Here is a 21,655-nt window from a genome sequence, read left to right on the forward strand (position 1 = left end):
AAGTCACGAAGTGCTGCATCTGAGAGGCAAGCAGTGAAGCTCTCTCATGGAGAACTTATATTTACGCTACTTGGGTGAGCAGTAGAAAACCAAGGATTCTTAAATGACAAGTGAGAGGGTGGAACAAGGTGAAGTGCTCATTGGAAGAGAAAAAGTGCAGGAAGACCTGCAAAGCCACTGCTCAGCAATGGGTCATCTGACCAGCACAGGATTAATGAGAAAGTGTGGAAATTGGTCACGCAGCCAGTCGCCTCAATTACCTTTCATTACTATTCTCAACAACGATCTGACCACACAGAAAAACGACTGAAAATTGTGCTGTTGCCAAATGAGTTCAAAATTCACTAAACACCAGAAACTCAAAGAAAAGAGTTGGCATAAATAACAGTTCATATCAGATGAGATAGAGGGTGTGGGGGGGGAAAAAAATTGCCTTCATGAGTTTTATGAGTGACAGGTTGATAAGAAAACATACAAGCTGTTAATCTAGGTGTTAATTTGATCATATCTGATAACAAACACACCTTAATGCTATTCAAGCTGCCACTGAAGTGCTCTAAATGATAGAGGTTTTACCTTAAACTGTAGAGTCAAATTAATATCCCTACATTAACCCATTCCTTCCTCAGGCTTCAAAACCATACCCCTCTGTTCTTTTCAGGGTTTTTCTTTCAGTTGCATTCATTATTGCTTGATTTACATCATAGAAATGTACTACGCTACAAGAAGCAGCAGCTGAGATAAACAGCATGGATGCATTCAACGGGAAGTCAGTAACTACGAGACAGAATAAAAAATAGGCTACATCGATAGGGTTACACAAAGAGGAGCAGGAGGTAGCTCACAGAGCATAAACATCAAATAGTGTGACTGACATACTTTGAATTCATATGCTGATAGTGAAGTTGGAGACTCATTCCAATCAATAATGATCAGCTAATCTGCAATAAGCCCAGAACACAGGAAGGAAAATGTCAGTGAGGAGATATTCAGAAAATATAGGTCCAAAGTCACCATTTTCCTTCCAGAATACGACCTTAATCCCAATCATCGTGTCTCAAAACATTCATTGAACTATCTCCCAAAATGTTATGTTCTGACAGAAATCTATCTAGTTTGCATTTGAATTAATTAGTACTAACCGCTTCCATCGTCTCCACAGGGAGTCTGCTCCACAGATTGGTCACGTGCTCACTGAGATCTTCTATCTAACTTATCAACCCTTGTAGTGTCCTGCACTGCGGGCCTTGACCTTTCACCTGGGTTTTGCAACAAAAAAAAGTACATTCTAGCTGACGTCAAAGTCTACCAAAAAGCAGATATCATGATGTTCACCCCTTTAACGTGGAATTTATGAAGAACCCTCAGTTTCACAATCCTATTTGGTTTCAGCAATCACTCATTTTGACTAAAGACTCAAAGTTGATCCCACCCAGCTTCAAAGCTAGTAGCCTAAATTCAGCACCAGCCTGGATTTAATGCTGAATTGTCAAAAATGCAGTCACAGTAATTTATCAGAAGCATATTTCTGCCAACAATTACCCAGTGGAAACTAAACAACACAGAGCTTTGTAAGTGAGGAGGATCTGAAAATAGCCACCAGCATCTTAAAGAAATAGGAAAAGGAGGCAGTTATTAGCACTTAAAGGTACAAGAACAGAGGAGGATGCTGCCCTTCTTAAACAGTGAAAGTACACGTAGATTTATTGGGACTGTAAACATTTTACTTCCTTGTTTAGGAATTTGTTTTTTTTGTTGCAACTGGATTGATGCTCCAATGAGGAACATCAAACTTCCACTGTACCTTTTGCAGTCTGTGCTAAACTGTTATGTTCCTGTTGCATTTCCTTATACTTTATTCCTAAATTAGCTGTATTTTTGAAAGACAAAAAAGTGAGAGCATGGGGACAGCAATTTCAATAGGAGCAGAGCTGACCAGCATGAGGTGGACACTGCTGGTGGGGAAGAAGACCTGGCAGCAGAGAGCTCTTCCAACCTGTGTCGACCTGTCAGAGCCTAAATTCAACATTACAGGAAAACATGTAGGCCACTGGTGGACATTTCTTCTGTGTCTCTGTTGATTGGTCAAGTACTTTAAATCAGGAGACATTATTGCAGCTTGGTGAATTTACTTCTAAAATATTGAACATCCAAATTAATTAACTGAAAAGAATAGTGATGGGTTGGACAGGGCTGTGTTACAGCTGTGTTTCGCCACATCAAATTTCTTGAAACCCTTTTAAGTTGCAATCAACTCCAGCAATGTAGGGGATGGAGCTGTGTTGGTGCAGCAGGATGAAGACGGAATTGAAATGCCAATGGTTATTTTTCAAAGAAACTCTATATCCACCAGAAAAAATACTCCAGCATCAAAAATGAGTTATTAAGTTTGTTACTGGCCTTACAACATTTTAATGTTTATGTTATGAACAATGTTTCGGAAACGGCTGTGTACACAGACCACAAATCACTCACCTTTTTGGAAAGGTTTAAAAGAGAAAAATATGAGACTATTTCATTGGAGTCTTACATTACAGACTTTTAATTTAAGAACTGTAGATGTTGTGGGTCATAAAAATGTTATTGCACATGTGTTACTGCAGGCTTAAAAGAAAATGTTTAGATAAAATAGAACTGGTAATGGTCCAATGTTATATATGTATGCAGAATTGGTATCAAAGGTATAACTTGAGATCAATGACCCATGGAACTAACAACAATGGTGTTACGATGTAAAAGAGAAAAAAATGAAGCCATCTTTTCATCACGATGGTTAATATTTTCTGAAGGAGGGAGGTGTTACAAAGTTGTGTAGAATACTCAAATTGAAAGGCAGTATGTGGTCCCTTTAAGAGATTGTGCTTTGTCTGTGTGTGACAGTTTGCAAGCATTGTACAGACAGCCCCAAAATTGAAACTAGGCGTATCGAAGGGCCTTTCAGTTGGCAGGCCCAAATAGCATTTTTAGGCAGACAACAGTGCAAATTCAGCCAATTAATTTAAAAGGGCACTTGGAGATTAAGGACCAATTAAATTCAAATCAGATGGTTTTGACAACCTGAAACCAATCATATTATAAAAATTTGATGTGTCTCTAAGTATGGTATACAACAGAGAGGAAATTGGACAGAGAGTGGAGAGCCAACCTTGATCTGAAGGGGTGAAAACAAAGAGCCATCTGAGAAAGAAATACTGGGCTCTCACAAGAAGTCTCGACACTCTCTAAAAAGCACCATCTATAAAAGTACACGACACATTTAGTGCATATTCTTGACACCAGAAAATGATTGTGAAGGCATTTCAGACTGAAGAATTTGATGGAGAGAGGTGTTCCGAATAGAAGAATTGCAGAGACAACATCCCGAACAGCAGATTCAGTGGAATGGAAAAGGGGCATTCTGGAGGATCCATTCTGTGTGAACTTTCAGAGACTATTTTATAAATTATTGTTCTTATTAATTGGATTTATATAAGTGGGATTTGTGTTACTGAAACAGAATACCTATTAGAATTTAGTTCAGCAACGGAATACAGTCATAGCAATGTACAGCACGGAAACAGACCCTTCGGTCCAACTCGTCCATGCTAACCAGATATCCCAACCCAATCCAGTCCCACCTGCCGGCCCGTATCCCCCCCAAACCCTTCCTATTCATATACCCATCCAGATGACTTTTAAATGCTGTAATTGTACCAACCTCCACCACTTCCTCTGGCAGCCCATTCCACACACAAACCATCCTCTGCGTGAAAAAGTTGCCCCTCAGGTCACTTTTATATCTTTCCCCTCTCACCCTAAATCTATACCCTCTAGTTCTAGACTCCCCATCCAGGGAAAAGACTTTGTCTATTTATCCTATCCATGTTCCTCATTATTTTGTAAACCTCTATAAGGTCACCCCCTCAGCTTCCGTCGCTCCAGGTAAAACAGCCTCAGCCTCTTCAACCTCTCCCTATAACTCAAATCCTCCAACCCTGGCAACATCCTCATAAATCTTTTCTGAACCCTTTCAAGTTTTACAACATCCTTCCGGTAGGAAGGAGACCAAAACTGCACGCAATATTCCAGACTTTGCTCAAAAACTGCGTTAGTTGCCCAAGGAACTTAGCTCAGACTTATACACTTAATGGTAAGGTCTTGGGGAGTGTTGCTGAACAAAGAGTCCTTGGAGTACAGGTTCATAGCTCCTTGAAAGTAGAGTCACGGTAGACAGGATAGTGAAGAGAGTGTTTGGTATGCTTTTCTTTATTGGTTAGAGCATTGAGTATAGGAGTTGGGAGGTCTTGTTGCAGCTGTACAGGACATTTGTTGGACCACTTTTAGAACATTATATGCAATTCTGGTCTCCATCCAAAAGGAAGGATGTTGTGAAACTCAGAAAAAATCTACAAGAATGTTGCCAGGTTTGAAGGGTTTGAGTATAGGGAGAGGCTGAACAGACTGGGGTTGTTTTCCCTGGAGCCTTGGAGGTTGAGGGATGACCTTATTGAGGTTTATAAAATTATGAGGGGCATGGATAGGTTAAATAAACAAGGTCTTTTCCCTGGGGTGGGTGGAGGGGGGGGGGGGGGGGGGGTTGGGGGGGTGGGGGGGGGGTGCAAACAGTCCAGAATAGAAGGGCAGAGGTTTAGGGTGAGAGAGGGAAAAATTTTAAAAGGGACCTAAGCAGCAACACTTTCATGCAGAGGGTGGTATGTGTATGGAATGAGCTGCCAGAGAAAGTGGAGGAGGCTGGTTCAGTTACACCATTTAAAAGACATCTGGTGAGTATATGAATAGGAAGGGTTTAGAGGGATATGGGCCAATTGCTGGGAAATGGGACTAGATTAGGTTAGGATATCTGGTCAGCATGGACGAGATGGACCGATGAGTCTGTTTCCTTGCTGTATATACCTTTATGATTCTACTCTGGTCCCTAGGCATCAAGACAGCCCATAAACCTATTACCACACTAATACAACTACTGATGAATTTCAAGGACCCCATACCCACAGCCAGCAGAACAAAGATATATCCCGCAAGGACTGCAACAAACATTACATTGGATAAACCGGCAGGAAACTAGCCACCAGGATACATGAGCACCAACTAGACACTAAAAGACATGACCAATTATCATGCACACAGATGAAGAGAGACGCCAGTTCGATTGGGACAATGCATCCAACCTGGGCCAGGCCAAACAAGGACACGCATGGGAATTCAAACCAGAACTCCATTAACTCATAGATCTGGACTCCATTTACCAACCTCTCAGAACAGAACCGGACATAATATCACACTCCACAACAAACCAAGGCACATAAATAGCAAGCGGGGCAGAACACTAATGCTTCACCAGAGGCTCACTGATGATGTTATCTAGCATAGGTGACGAAATGTCTGAAACTAAACCCATCAGCTCAGCGACAAACTGATCCACAACCTGAGCTACAAATCTTCTCCAAAATCTCAAACTTATATAACGGCATTTGATGTAGTTCAAAAGAGATTCATTCGCCTTATTCCTGGAAAGAAAATTGTTTACTTATCAAGGATGGCTAAACTAGTTTGGCCTTTATTCATTAGTGTTTAGAAGAACAAGGGGTGATCGTCTTGAATGCAAAATTCTGAGGGGACTTCATAGGGCAGACGTTGTGTAAATGTTTCCACTAATAGGAGAATGTTGAACTAGGGAGAGTTACAGAATAAGGGAACACTCATTTAAGAGTGAGAAATGATTTTCTTTTCCTAGAGGTGAGGGATTGCCTGGAATTGTTTACCCCAGAGAGTTGTGGAGCTTAGGTCACAAAACATTCAAAGTAGTAGTAAATAGATTCTTGTTTTTTTAACTATCAGGACACTGAGGGCTATGCAGTGGTGGCAAAAATTGGAGTGGAGGCCTGGGACAGATGAGTCATGATCTTAGGGTAGATGCAGGAAGGCTGTTCCCAACGACCAGGGAGTGCAGAACAAGGGATCACAGTCTGAGGATACAAAGTAAGCCATTTCGGATTCGGGTGAGTGGAAATTTCTTCCAGAGTGTGGTGAGTCTGTGAACTTCCCTATCACACAAAGTGTTGAGGCCAAAACATTAAGATGTTTTCAAGGAGGAGACAGATGTAGTTCATAGGTCTAGAGGGATCAAATTGTACATGCCCCGACCAATGAATGCAAGCATGCAATTCAACCCCTTATTGATTTGTTAAGCCACTTTCAAGGAAATGTGCACCTGTACGTCTAGATCCCTCTGTATGTTGGCGCTACTAAAGGTTCTGCCGTTTACTGTATATGTCTCTCCTGCATTAGATCTCCCAAAATGGACCACCTCTCATTTATCCAGATTACACTCCATCTGCCATTTCCCACCCAAGTCTCGAGCATATCTATATCCTCCTGTATCCTCTGGCAATCCTCCTCATGATCTGCAGTTTCCCAAATTTTTGATCTTTGTCATCCTCTAATTTATTAATGAGGCCACTTACATTCTAGTCTAAATCATTTATTTACGTATAACAAACAATAGGGGTCTGAGCAGGATTCCTGTGGAACATCACTGGTGACAGATCTGTAATCTGGAAAAACACCCCTACACTGCCACTCTGTCTACTTTGACCAAGCCAATTCTGTATCCATCTTACCAGCTCACAGCAAATTCTATGTGTCTTCATGTTTTGGATCAGCCTGCTATGAGGGTCTTTGTCAAGGGTTTTGCTAAAGTCCACATAAACAACATCTACCACCCTACCCTTGATCATGTTGGCACACTCTCAAAAAAACTCAATCAAGTTTGAGAGACATATCCTTCACCACACAAAGTCACTAAAAAGCCCATATTTTTCCCCAACGAGTAAATCCAATCACTTAAGAATCTGCTCCAATAATTTCCCTCCCACTGTCCTAAGGCCCAAATTACCTATGATTTCCCTCTTAAACAAATGAACAATGTTGGCTATTCTCTAATCACACGAGAGGTCCCGGGGACTAAACAGGATACAAGGCTCCAGACATTTCCTCACCTGCCTCCCTCAACATTCTGGGATAGATCCCATCAGGTCCTGGGGACTTGTCTACCTTAATACTTTTCAAAACACCTAACACCACCTCCCTTTTTTTTAATTGACATGCCTAGAATTTCAACAGATCCCTCTCTAGACTCATCATCCACCACGTCCTTCACGTTTATGAATACCAATGCAAAGTATTCTTTAAGGACCTCCACCACTTCCTCCGGCTCAAAGCATAAAATCTCTCCTTTGTCCTTGAATAGACCTATCCTTCCCCGAGCTACCAGCCTGTATAAAACACCATTGGATTTTTCCTTAATCCTGAAGCCAAAGATATTTCGTGGCTGCTTTTAGCCCACCTAATTCGTTGTTTGACTTATTTCCAACTAACTTTGCATTCTTCAAGGGCACTGCCTGTCTTCAGTTTCTTAAACATTTACATATGCTTCCTTTTTCTTTTTGATGAAGCTCGCAATTTTTTTTGTCATCCAATGTTTCCGAACCTTGTCATCCATATCCTTTAGGATACTGAGTTGCATGATCAGCCACGAACACGTTTAATGGTGTAGCAGGCTGATAGGACTGAATGACCCACTTCTGTTCCAATTCTCTATGTTTCTGTATCTCTTTGCCAATGTTTCTCTTCTAATATTTGATCATCTTGTCCTGCTTCATATCCCAAAAGCAACACTCAGAAAGGTCACTTTGGAACAAAAGCATAATAATCAAAAAATTCTCTTTAATATTCTTGAAAAACACTTTGTCCCCCACCTTCCCTTTAAACTATTGCTATTCCAATTAAAAATTGAATCATTAAAGACCCCCATTATCACAACTCAGGGTTTCCGTACCTCTCCAAGTCCCTTTATTTTGTGGTCTATTGAACACATGTAGGAGTATAATGACACTCTACCGTTTCTTAACTCTAATGAAGTAGATTCTGTCCTTGATCCAGCCAAGGCATCCTCTCTATCTCCAGAACTGGAATATACTCCTTAATCAGAACAATTACAACTGCTCCTTTCCCTCCTTCCTCATCTTTTCTGAACATTGTGCATCCACGAATACCAAGTATCCAGTCCTGCTCTCTTTTGAGCCGTATCTGCATTTTCACCACATACTTATTCAAAAGAAAATATCACACTGCACAATAAATGGCGTCATTTTAAAGGTTGCGGGAAGGGAAGTGGGGGAAGAGGAGATCAGATGAAGCTCACATCTGAATTTAACCATCACCGGCATCATTACTGACATAGATTAACTAAAACAGGTGAAATATTCAATTTCTGAGCAACAATTTGCTGACTACAAAAATTCACTGCAAGAGAAGAAGTTGAGAGAAACTATAGGCACCTTTTCCACAGGTTAGATTCCCTACAATATGGAAGCAGGCCATTTGGCCCAACACCGATCCTTCAAAGAGTAACCCACCTAGACCCATTCCCTTACCCTATATTTACCTGACTAATGCACCTAACACTGTCAGAAATTTAGCATGGCCCGTTTACCTGACCTGCACTTCTTTGGATTGTGGGAAGAAACCGGAGCACTAGAGGAAACCCATGCAGACACAGGGAGAACACCGACAGAGAGTTGCCCGAGGTGGGAATTGGACCCGGGTCCCTAATGCTGTGAGGCAGCTGTGCTAACCACAGTGCAAGCAACATTTAATGTATTAAATAAAAAGCTAGGCAAAATCCTCCCTAGAAGGTAGTCAGGTAGTCCAAGAGGAATACACCAAGTAAATCATGTATAAATTATTTCCTTGTGATGCTGTGCTGGGCCTATTCAAAAACTGAACAAATCAGAAAATTATTAACATGGTTATAACCCAAACAATGTCTTCCCAATTGTTTGCTCCTGTAATTATTTAGTAGGATAACTTACCATATGTTGTTATATTGGTCAGGAGCAATTTAAATTTACTCTCTATTTCATTGTCAAATTATGAGAGACTCTTGTTTAATTTGAAATCTTTTTATCTCTTCAGGGGAAAATGAATTAATTGATAAAATAGATTATTCAGTGATAAATCAATTCTGATAAGATGACAGGTTAGATTCCTGCACATGATTTTAATACAGATTAACAGAAATTCAAATTAAGTGATCTTCAATTAATAGAAGCAAGCTGTAGACAATAACACCCAAGATGTTAGTGGTGCAGAGTTAGTGTCCCTGCATCTGAGCCAGGAGACCTGGCTTCAAGTCCCACCTACTCCAGAGGTGTGTAAAAACAATTCTAGGCAGGTTGATTAAAACAATATCTACAGTTAGTTATTGCCCTTGGGTTCAGCAGAAGTTAAGTAAGTTGATATGGCAGGAGAACAAGCGAAGTTCCACATGATGCACTGAAACTGGTTTAAAACCAAAGGTGCTACAGGTCAGGTGAGGGAGAGGGGGGGGGGTTACTACTTGATAGTGATGGCTTCCACAGTGGAACAGATGATCAACAGTCACTGGATAGGTTTACATGTGAAGAATAGGCAGGATGAATCAATATCACTGAACGTATCATAGCAATGTGTGCTAGCACTTTGGAGGAGATAGAAGTGGAAAGACTAAAGGATGAAGTTCTATCTAGAGTTAAAACAAAAAAATCCACAGACAGAATCTAAACCTTTACCACTCAGAACGTAATTACTTAATTATTGATTTTAGATGGAATTTATTTCCATTCTAATCTTAAAGAATGTTCCGGATATATTGTTATTATTTGTAAACCTGCATTCTAAAGTGAACAGAACCATGTATACCCTCAAGTGTGATTTCCATTTTCATACTGTATATGCATTAAGAAGGGAAAACATAGTCAGTTCACTTTTGAGTTATGACAACGACAATTCATGTGGAGATTTGTTTACATGCATTTTAAAATGGAGAGTCATGGGTGAATCTGTGCTTTAGAAACAAGATTTGAAGGTAGAACAAGATTGGGCTGCTGCCTAGCAATAAGGTATCCAATTGCAAAGACAGAATCACCCCGAAAGAGAGGCAGATCATTCAGAGAAAATGGCCTGCAACAGGAGCAACAAAATTTCAGTTTCTTAAACACAGTCAGGGTAAAAGAAAAGAAGAAGTGGCTTTAACAGTAAGAGACAAGATCGAGAGAGTCAAAACTTAGGAGGAGTAGTGTAAGGAACCCATGTTTAAAAAAAAAATAGATAAGTGAGTTGCATTAGCACTTTAAGGGTCTCAAGAAGAGGTAGAAACCAAAAAAAGTGAAGATAGAAATCTACTGAAAAGAAACCAATTACAGCCCTACCCACTGAGCAAGGAACTTAAAGTGAAAGCAAGGCGATCATTCACTGAAGTTTGAGAATCTGCAAGGTTGTTGTTTAGAAGAGGAGGATTGAATATTTATTTCAGATTTTTGTAATAAGACTGTGTCAAGTATTTCTTGTACTTTTTTTGTCGTTTACAATAAACTTTGATGCTCTGTTGTGAAAAAAGTACATTGGCAGCCTTTTCTGAATGTGTTCAGTGACTCATCATTATCCTAGTAAACAAATTGGAAAAAATAAAGCTTGTGGCATGTCATGCTAGAGTTCACTGTCGGATCTGACTTGTCCAATATTACCATGAGCTGAAATTATTGTCAAAAAAATGTTTCAACGGTGAAGATAACATCAAGGTAAATACCTGATTTGTTTATCAGCCATTTAATTCAAACCACAAGCCCTCTGTGGGAAGAAAAGATTCTTCAAATCCAGAAAGTAGATCCTCAAATGAAGTTGGGTTATTTTCTTAACTCTGTTACCTGTAAAGAGAATGAAGCCAAATCAGAAAACTTAACATTAAAAATGAAAGAAACCTAAATGCTTACTGAACATTAAATAGATACAGTGCTCAGGCTGTATTCTCATCTACATTTTTCACATTCATACAATCCTGTAATGCTATATATAGTAAGCTGAGCTAATCTACACACCTGTAGTATTCTAATTTTCTAAGAAAGGAATATTTTGCCATTTCATGCAATATTTTTAAGTTACTGTATCCAAAGAGTGAATAAATGAAATTCTGATTCGATAATCAGTACTGTCCATCAGTCCATGAATCAGTCCACTGTTCAGGGAAGCCTGTAAATGAAATGGTTTCAGTCAGATTGAGTGTTTCTTTTATCACATTTTACAGAAGGCTAGTAGCAACATGTGGCAGAAAAGCAAATAGATGGGACTCAGCAGGAAATTCTAGGAGGATGCCATGTTTTCCCTGGAACGTGGAGGCTGAGGGTTGACTTTGTAGGGGTTTATAAAATCATGAGGGGCATGAATAGGGCAAATAGACAAAATCTTTTCCCTGGGATAGGAGAGTCCAGAATTAGAGGGCATAGGGTTTCGGATGAGAGGGGAACAATTTAAAAGGGACCTAAGTGGAACTTTTTCACACAGTGGTGTATGTATGGAATGAGCTGCCAGAGGAAGTGGTGGACGTTAGTACAATTACAACATTTGAAAGGCATCTGGATGGGTATCTGAATAGGAAAGGTTTAAGGGATATAGGCTAACTACTGGCAAATGGACTAGATTAGGCTGAGATATCTGGTTGTCAGGAACAGGTTAGACTGAAGGGTCTGTTTCCATGCTGTACATCTCTATGACTCTATGTGTATGAAAAAAATATATGAGATCATTCTCTCCGACCAGTGCCTGGTTTGCATGATCATCTTTCCAAAGCAAATAGGTTGAAATCTCAAAAATCAATTTCGGGAGGTGTGATGCTTTCTCTAGTCCAATACTTGGAGTTTACAGAGCAAAACAGGTCATAGAAGTGAGTGTAGTGTCTTCTATGTCACCTCTACTGTACAGCAGGTTGTGGTAACCTGATTTGGTGCAGCATCACTCACTACCTTCTTCTGTCTCCCAGTTGAAAAGTCATGGTTGCTTCACAATGACTCTGTTCAAGTGATCCTCTTCAACATGACCTTGTTGAACTAGCAATATTGCAACTAATCAAAATGGCTGCAAACGTAAATTTTGATAAATTCATTACTCCACAAAGCAAAGCCAATTTTGCTGGATCTCTTTGTGACATCCCTCCAGTTTTCTGCTCAATATAGAAAGTCCTACAGCACGAAGACAGGCCCAAACAGATCAATGCTGACCAAAATGTCCCCCCACGCTAACCCCATTTCCCTGCACTTGGCCCATATCCTTCTATAACTTTCCTATCAACATATTTGTCCAATGTCTTTTAAACGTTGTTAATGTACCCACCTCAACCACTTCTGCAGGTAGCTCATTCTATGCGTGTACCACCCTGTGTAAAAAAAAAGTTGCCCAAGTTCCCTTTTATTCTTTCCCCTCTAACCTTAAACTGATGCCCTCTAACCCTAGATTCCTCAACCCTAGCAAAATGACTGAGTGAGTTCACCCTATCCATGCCCCTCATGATAGTTATACACTTCAATAAAGATCCCCCCTCCCACCCTCAGTCTTCTATGCTGTATGGAAAAAAAGTCCTAGCTGGTCCAACCTTTCCCTATAACTCAGACTGTTGAGTCCTGGCAACATCCTTGTAAATTTCTTCTGCAGTCTTTCCAGTTTAATAACATTCTTCCTATAGCAAGGTGACTAAAACTGAACACAATACTCCAAGTGCAGCCTCAACAACATCCTGTACACCTGCAACATAACTTCCCAACTGCTATACTCAGTGCCCTGACTGAAGGCCAGTGTGCCAAAAGCCGTCTTCACTGCACTGTCTACCTGTGACTCCGCTTTCCAAGAACCGGACACCTGAACTCCGAAGTCCCTTTGTTCCACTGATCTCCTTAAGGCCTTACCATTCACCATGAAACACCTACCTTGATTTGACTTTCCAAAATACAAGACTTCACACTTATCTCTCTCAAATTCCATTTGCCACCTCCCATATGATCAAGTTCCTGCTGCAATTTCCGATAATCTTGCTCACTGTCCATGATATCACTTATTTTAGTAACAGAAGCTTTGGAGTTTTTATATCTTTGGAAAGTTCAATGGACCATTTTACTCCTCAGGTTATTTAATTAGTTTTTGTAACTGCTTCTCGACATAGTACATAGATAATCTGATTTTTGCTGAGTCCATGAGCGACATCTCTGGCTTTGTGGCCATTTTTTTGAGACTTGTTGTGTCCATTTTAAAAACAGGTAAGTTTTTTTCACAAAATATAAATTAAGCAAACATTTATGTTACATGCTACCAAATACTAGAGTTCTCATTCCAGTACAGCTAAATCATAGCACTTCCTTCCTCTACATTTCTGCTGAACCCCAGAATTGTGATTTCAATTCTGTCAAACTCTAGGACTATGCCTTCTATACTGTTAAATTACAGGAGAAGGACAGCAGTGGGAAGTGCTTAGATCACTTGAGACACCCCTTGTACGGCTCTTGTAGCATAGTGGTAATGGTCCTACCTCTGAGCTAGGATACCTGGGATCAAGTCTCAACTGCTCCAGAGGTGTGAAATAACATCTCTGTACAGGGTTGATGAGAAAATATACAAATAGAATCTGCTCAGATATTAGGTTAGCAAGTAGGAGGCAGACATTTTTAATATTGCATTCTGTAAATAAACCAACTATTGGAGAAAAGGATTTGTGTCAAGCTTCATACTTTACCATCGCATTTAAGATTCTTTTATTAATGCCTTCACAGCTGCCAAAGCCTCAAAGACATCCAATTTCTGGTAAATGGCAATCTACTTTCATGTTTAGCTAAAATGTCAAGTACCTGCTTTCAATTTTCAATCATTTGTATGCCATTTAACAAAAAAAGACTGGGCCAACGATAAAAACAAAATATTCTCTCAGGGCATGTGAGCAAACAGTGCATAGATTGACAGGTTTTACAGAACATTGACAAGAGGACAGAATTCAATTCCCAAACCATCAATACAGTTCTCTAAGGCAAGTGCAATAGTATTGGAAAAGACCTTATTCAGTCACCATGAACCCACAGGGTCTCCTGGTTCACGCCCAACGTTATTAAATTTCATATCGTTCAGTGCACTGTAATCATGTGATTTACGTTAAAATACACTGGTGCCACCTATACAAAAAGCACCACAGATTTATTTGGATCTAAACTGATAAAGTAATCATCCATCTGGCAAGTTATCATACACTGCTAACCCATCTGGAAGTAATACTCCAAAGAATGAGTGTTCAAATCCCACTGCAGTCATTGTTTGAAAACAGAACTTAAACTAAATAAGAAATCTGCAAGTAAGTTGGCAATGAAGCTGTCAGATTGTCATTCAAAAATGAGCTCATGCATATCCTTAAAAGCAGTGGTTCTTATAGGGGGGTCCACTGACCTCAGAGCACAGAGGAGCAGGACTGAACAGTACACAGCAGCAGCAACTCAGCAGCAAATTTGGTCTATTTGTGATGCCTGGACCATACATACATGACAGATTCTTAAGTGTTTCGTAAGGTATTCAATTGTATTAAAAACTGTGACAACATTACTGCTGACATTGCTCCACGCAACTTCTGGATCAGTGGTGCTGGAAGAGCACAGCAATTCAGGCAGCATCCGAGGACACTCGGATGCTGCCTGAATTGCTGTGCTCTTCCAGCACCACTGATCCAGAATCTGGTTTCCAGCATCTGCAGTCATTGTTTTTACCTCATTGCTCCACGCAAACATGGTTCGAGATCACCTCTACTGCTTCATCAAGGAGAGGAAATTAATGCTAGCCTTCTCAGAGAAGCTCATACTCCACAGATTATATACTTTAGGTACAAGCACAGGAGATTTGATACATGTTTCAAAGTCATGAGTGGATTGGAAAGAGGATATCATGAGAAGCCGTTTCCACTCATCAGAGATAAAAGGACAGGATAGATTTAACAGATGCACATATGTAGCAAAGGTGGTCTGAGAAAATATCATGTTCACACAGAGACAACAAAATGAAAAGGTGTTGGAGAATTAACTCCTACCATTTCTATGCATTTACTGTTGGAGTCAGGTATAAGATGATGATACTGCCAATAGTGTGGGAACAGTTCATCAATGTGACCTCCAGGGAACACAACCTCTTACGTCAACACAGCGTTTCTCCAGATTCTGGTAAGAGCAGAAAAGTGGTTTGGCATTGGGCGGGTGCAAGCTTTTCTTCTCTCTCTCTCTCTCTCTCTGGTAATTTAGGTAAGCAATTGTAGCTGATTGCAGAACCGTACCTAGTGCTCTGCCATAAGGTGCTTCTGCAACACAACTACTCGATACTGCCAAACTAAAATTCCAGATCAATATTTCAACACTGCCCTTGTTCTTCCCAATTAATCCTGCAGTGAGTACTCACCTTCCAACTCCCCAAAGCCTGTTCACCATCGACAAGGTGAAATTCAGGAGTGCGATGGAATATTCCCCACCTCCCTGGATCAGTGCAGCTACAACACTCTAAAACTTGACAGCATCCAGGACAAAGCGGTCTGTTTGATTGGCACCCATGCACAAACATTCACTTCATCCACCACAATGCTCAGTAGCAGCAGTATGTACCATTTACAACATGTACTGCAAAACATCACCTTGGTACCTACCAAACCAACAACCACTACCATATACAAAAGGTCAAAGGCAGCAGAAATATGGAAACACTGCCACCTGCAAGTTCTCCACCAAGCCATTCACATTCCAGGCTTGGATGTTCTTCCACTGTCACAGCATTAAGTGAAAATGAACCTTCCAGCTCAGCAAGCAAACTTACATCCAGAATTGCATTAAAACCTTGTAATTCACTATCCAACCATATTTTGTTTGTACCCACAACAAATAGACTGCAGCAGTTCAAGGAGGCAGCTCACTACTTTCACAACTCGGGATAGGCATGAGTACCAGCCTAGCCTAATGAAGACCTTATGCCCAAAACGTCGATTCTCCTGCTCCTCGGATGCTGCCTGACCTGCTGTGCTTTTCCAGCATTGCACTCTTGACTCTAATCTCCAGCATTTGCAGTCCTCACTTCCTCCCACATGCTCTGAATGAATATAAACTATAAACTATATTGTGAAATTAAAAAAGGTTGAAATACCAAAAACAGACTATCGTCAATGCCACGTGAATTTACTTCAGTCTGGGAAGGGTTCAGGGATGATATCTGGTTAGTGTTGACTCGTGTGAGTATAGGGGTAACACAACAGTCTCAATGCCCTTTTTGAGAGAGTGGAAGGTAGAATGTAGAAACTGAAAGTAACAGTTAGTTATTATTCTGCGAACTTGTCAAAATTAGTCAATCATATCTCTGAGTACAGCTGAGATCATACTTCCAGCTGAGCAACCTTAATAGTTAAGATTAAGGTTTAGGAAGAGCCTGGGGGAAAAAATACATCTTTACCTTTATTCCAGTGCGCTGCTTTGAAGCATTTTCAAACAAAATTTGATAAAAATCATAGGATGAAATGTTGGCATTGATGCCTGAATGTTTTGTCAAACAGGTAGGTAAAGAATGGTAAAGAGAGAAGATTAGAGAGGAATAGCAAGGGAATTCACATCCTAAGACCAAAACGATTTAAGCCACAGCTGACAATGGTGGAGTAAGTGAAGTCAGGGATGCACAAGTCGCCAACATTGAACAACTACAGATAACTCAAGGGGTTGCACAAAGGGAGAAATCACAGAGACAAACGGGGTGAAGTCAGGATAGAATTTCAAAACAATAATGATTTTTTTTTTAAAAATCAAGTAATACTTGTCTGAAACCAACATGCACTGGGATGCTGATGAAAAGGTCTTGGTGCGAGATATGCTATGGGCATAGATCTTTGTGTAAAAGAAGGTAAAACGCTGAAAAGGTAAAACTTGGCTTGTATTGAAATCATGATGTCTAACAATGGCACAGTTGAATATTACAGCTTTGATGGATTTAGTCTTCTCAACATTTAGTTGGATGAAATTTCTGTTCATTCTGTTGTGGATGTCAGTAAAGCAGTGCAATAAATTAAAGACAGTGGAGGGTTCAAGAGATGCATTGGTTAGGTGGAGCTGGGTGTCAACAGTGTAGATTTGGAAACTGGTACTATATTTATGGATGATGGCGCTAGCAGATGAGAAATAAGAGGTGGTCAAGGGAAGATTCTTTGGGTCACCAGAGCTAACCAGGCAGGAATAAGACAAGACATCACTGTGGTTGGTATCACTGGCTATGGTTGCTTAGATAAGCATGAAGGAAGTGAGAAAAGCCCTACCCAGCTGGGTGAAGTGGAGTTGCATTGAAGATGGACAGTGTGGTCAATCTTGCCAAAGGCTACAGACAGGGTGAATAGGGATGGTTGACCATTAGCACACGGGCTATTTTTTATGACAAGCTGTTTTGATACCTGGAGCAATTAAGATTTGAAGATGCTGGTGTTGGACTGGGGTGTACAAAGTTAAAACTCACAACACCAGGTTATAGTCCAACAGGTTTAATTGGAAGCAAACTAGCTTTCGGAGTTAGCCTGCTTCTACTATCACCTGATGAAGGAGCGATGCTCCGAAAGCTAGTGTGCTTCCAATTAAACCTGTTGGACTATAACCTGGTGTTGTGTGATTATTAACTTGGAGCAATTAAAACAGATTTATGGGGTGACAGCTTGAAAAGGCTTAAAAAGGAAGGGGAGGCTGGACACAACACAATAAATTGGAAGAAAGGAGAGGTTAAGACATAATTTGAGAAGGAGGAGTTGACGATGACAAATGTGAGGGAGATGTGAGCAGTAACTGACAAGACAATACTGTTACACATGAACAAATTAGCATGAGAAAGGTTTAAACTTTCACATCAAATTCATCCTCAACAATTTGTTTTTAGGAAGAATTTTGATTCAGACCAGTGTATGTATTCAACTCTATGCATATTAAGCAGAAAAAACATTCCTACATTGTGGAAATAGTAAGAACTTGGTATACTGCTGCATGATGTGATACCTGACCAAGGTAAAAGGCATCTTGGTTCTCAGGCTTGCATCTGTAATGGAAAAATACTGCTAGATATAAAGACGGAGGTTCTGTAATTATAGTTTGATGAAATATAGGGAGTGTATCTTCAGCTCGTTAGTGGAAGTGCATCTTGAGCTAGTTTGTTGCTCAAGGACAGAGAAACTAAGAACAAATGTGATAGCTGCACTGTGCTTATCTTTATCTTGAATTATTGTAAAGTTGTTTGTCTCATTGTATAAATATAGGCTGACTGTTCATCTCGAGAGAGAGTGCTGTGAGACAGGAATGACTATAACAGCATCTCCATGAATTCACAAAAAAAAAAAGCAACTTGAGACAAGTCTCAGACTAAGTAATTTCCTTGACATACATAAATACAAAACCTTTGCTGGAATACTCACACATGACTCAAGTACACTCAGTCCTGATCAATGAATTGCCTGAGAATAAAACTATACAGTATTCCAGGGTAGTAAAGTTTGCTGGATTGAGATTTACAACATCCAGCAATAGCAGTGACTCATTCATCTTCACCTAGCATGCTGCACAAGACAAATTAAACAACCAAAGAGGTTAACTTGAAATTACACATCATTCACTCTTGAATCTGTGAACTGCATTTATGAGCATTTAGTTAATTATATCAATTAGAAACAGGATTTTTTTTTAAGTTTCTAAAAATAACAACGATGCCTACAGTTTGAATGCAGCTCTAAGATAATGCATGTGACAGTACAGTTTCAAGTTTTAGTTATTGTAGTTGATCAATGATCACCTTATAAAGCTTTACTGAGAATGTCCCAGAGGCAATGACACAGAATAATGGAACTAGCAGGCTGAAATCTTCTTTCCTGGAATCTTGGTTTTCCTTCCAGTGATGAAGATGCAATTCTTGTTGGAGAGAATAGATAATAAAAAGAGGTTAGTTACTGGAGTGAGATCCTTAAAGATGTTTCTTCAAATGCATTCGCATAGTTTCGAACGTACATAAGGATGTAATTTCCAGCATTTCACTGCTCAAATCCCACTTTATTGGGCACATGATAGGCTCATAACGCAGCTTAGAGTAAAGGATCATCTTACACTGGACACTGTGTGAAAAAGCTATTTTTAAGCATTTGCATTACACGATCACTGTGAGAGTTCAGTGACGCACATCCAAGTCTCTGCCAATTCTGCTGCGTAACCATCTGCTCAAAAATGTGCGCATCCCCAAGGTAGACTCCATTCAAGTTGCTTTTTACTAGTCGCGAGCAGCTTGGCTTGACTCAGCACATTTACCCCACTGTACATAGCCCTCCCTAAATAAACAGGCCATCTAAGATTAGAAATTCCTTAGGGACCAGAAACAAAGATTTGCATTCATACACCATCTTTCAAATGCACAAGGATGTCTCACAATACTTTACAGCCACTGAAAGAACTTTTGAATTTATTCACTGACATTATGTAGGCATAGTGATTACACTTCACAAGGAGATTCACCTTAGTACAACACTTTGATTCTTGTTCAAGAGATCAACCAGCATCTCCTCCTATTCCATAATATCTCTGCTGTCGAGAAGTTCAGGAAAAGCTGGGCCATTGTTAAAGCAAGTATTATACTTGCACAATTATCCCTTTTCAAAGACATTACACTTTGGAATAAATTCGATTTGTAAACCATGCTTGCAACTTCTGAATCGATTCATCCTAAATCAGGCCTTTGCTTAAAGACATGTTCCTAAACCTCCCCACCACACACTGTCCTCAAAGATGCTTCTTAAAATGAAGCTGTCCTAACATCACTTTCTATTTTTCAGATTTAAATTTAGATTGCTAACTCTTGCAAACCAACTAGAACACTTAACTCCTTTAATGTCCCTGTATAATTGCAGGTTGTTGTTTTAAATTCTTCACTACTTAACTTTTCTCAATAAAAAGTGACTCTCAGTTCAATGGGCGAAGCAGACAGTGTAGCCCAGTTGCCACCATCCAGAGCTCAGCACTGATGATAAACGGTATTAATTTGAACTATTCAATGCATGGAACAAGTCTTCATGGCACAAGCAATGAAGGAGAAGTAAAAATCTAAAACAAAAATACTGGTAGTACACAAATTGCATCTGAAAGAGAAAGAGATATGAATCCTTAATTCTGATTCCCCTTGAACAAGCCATTTTCCCTCTTTTAGTTTTGAACTGACATACTCGAGTTAGATTCTGCTTAAAACAATGCTAAATAAGTGGTTCTGTTTCATAGCTTTTCTACAATAACCAGCATTTATTTTGTGACTGTAATGACCTATTAAAACAGTAGATATTAACAAGAGAGTGCCAATTCTGTAATCCTCCTGGTACAGTTAGTATACAGTCTGGGCAGGTGGCACGACGTAACCACAGGACTGAGAGGACTATGGGGACAAAGAGGAGACATGAAACACTCAAAAACAATAGGTCATGATTTTATATACACATGAACTTACGGCATTAACCTGCCAGTTATCACAGAATAGACAAGAGTGGAGATAATTTTAGCAATTTAAGAAAAGTATCTGCTGTCACAATTTATGAAAATAAAATTCTAATAAAAACAGTTGAGAGCTTTAAAGTAAAAGTTGCTAATTTTTAAAAAGCCACAACAAATGATCACTCTCCCCTCAGTTTTACATATGCCTTTCAAATTATTGAACTGCAAGAAATATATTAAAACAATGAATATTAACTCATACAATACCATTGTGGTTGTTTTATTTCTTGTATTGTTTTCTGACTGACTCAGATTGTTTATCTACATTACATTACATTACAGTGTGGAAACAGGCCCTTCGGCCCAACAAGTCCACACCGACCCGCCGAAGCGCAACCCACCCATACCCCTACATTTACCCCTGCACCTAACACTACGGGCAATTTAGCATGGCCAATTCGCCTAACCTGCATATTTTTGGAGTGTGGGAGGAAACCGGAGAAAACCCACCCAGACACGGGGAGAATGTGCAAACTCCATACAGTCGCCTGAGGCTACTGTTTTTGTCAGAACATTGGTTGTAACCTGTCCCAGCAATTTGATAGTACAGTAATAAATTGGTTTTGAAAAAGCCACAGAACATTATTGATATTACCACAGAATATCCTGGCCCTTATAGACAAACATAGATTAATACTGCACATTTAACAAAGTAAAATGCTCCAAGCTCTTTTATAGCAGCCTGATCAAGTAATATTTGACACTGGACAACAAAAGGACCAAATACTTGTACTTAAGAAGGATATTTCAGAGTTTAGTGCCTTGACAACTTAGTGAAACACCTTCAGTTTAAAACCAGGGATATCCTCTCCAAAAGGCCAGAATTGAAAGATATCTTAGAGGATTTTAGGACTGGAGAAAATATCCAAGATAGAGTGGCTGTGAGTTATTTTCTTGTTTGGAAAATGTTATCCTACTCACAGTAAATATATCACAGTGCAGGATTCGGACCACAGGAAATTCCTTCTGCTGGCAAAAATTGCTTCACTATCAGGAATGCAAAATATTTGCAATGAAGCCAAATTCATAACATATTTCCTCCCCAAGAGCAAAGGCTTCTGAATATTCTAAATCAATTGATCACTCTCTGGAAATCCATTAATTACATAAGCCACTGGAGTGGCTAATTCCACATCTCCAGAAATGATTGCACAAAGGAATGCAAAACTGAAGTGACAACAAGATGACATTATAATCATGGTAATTGCAGCAAGATGCAAATACATCAACTTTACTGCAATGTA

The 21,655-nt window shown here is 39.8% G+C and overlaps 1 protein-coding gene across 2 annotated transcripts in view; it reads right to left on the reverse strand.

Moving 5' to 3' along the window:
* The window catches only part of LOC122557930 (mitochondrial glutamate carrier 1-like), a 141,416-nt gene that overhangs the window by 69,289 nt on the left and 50,472 nt on the right, over nucleotides 1-21,655 (reverse strand). For both annotated transcript variants that reach the window (XM_043706156.2, XM_087996716.1), the window contains exons 2-3: nucleotides 18,679-18,794; nucleotides 10,628-10,745 (exon numbers count right to left, since the gene is read on the reverse strand). In XM_043706156.2, the coding sequence (XP_043562091.1) occupies nucleotides 10,628-10,647 (20 nt within the window). In that variant the 5' untranslated portion in view covers nucleotides 10,648-10,745; nucleotides 18,679-18,794. The remainder of the gene's footprint in view (nucleotides 1-10,627; nucleotides 10,746-18,678; nucleotides 18,795-21,655) is intronic.

This window comes from Chiloscyllium plagiosum, unplaced genomic scaffold (genome assembly GCF_037043375.1).
Source record: "Chiloscyllium plagiosum isolate Xiang-an unplaced genomic scaffold, Cpla_swu_hap1 HiC_scaffold_18, whole genome shotgun sequence".
Taxonomy (NCBI): domain Eukaryota; kingdom Metazoa; phylum Chordata; class Chondrichthyes; order Orectolobiformes; family Hemiscylliidae; genus Chiloscyllium; species Chiloscyllium plagiosum.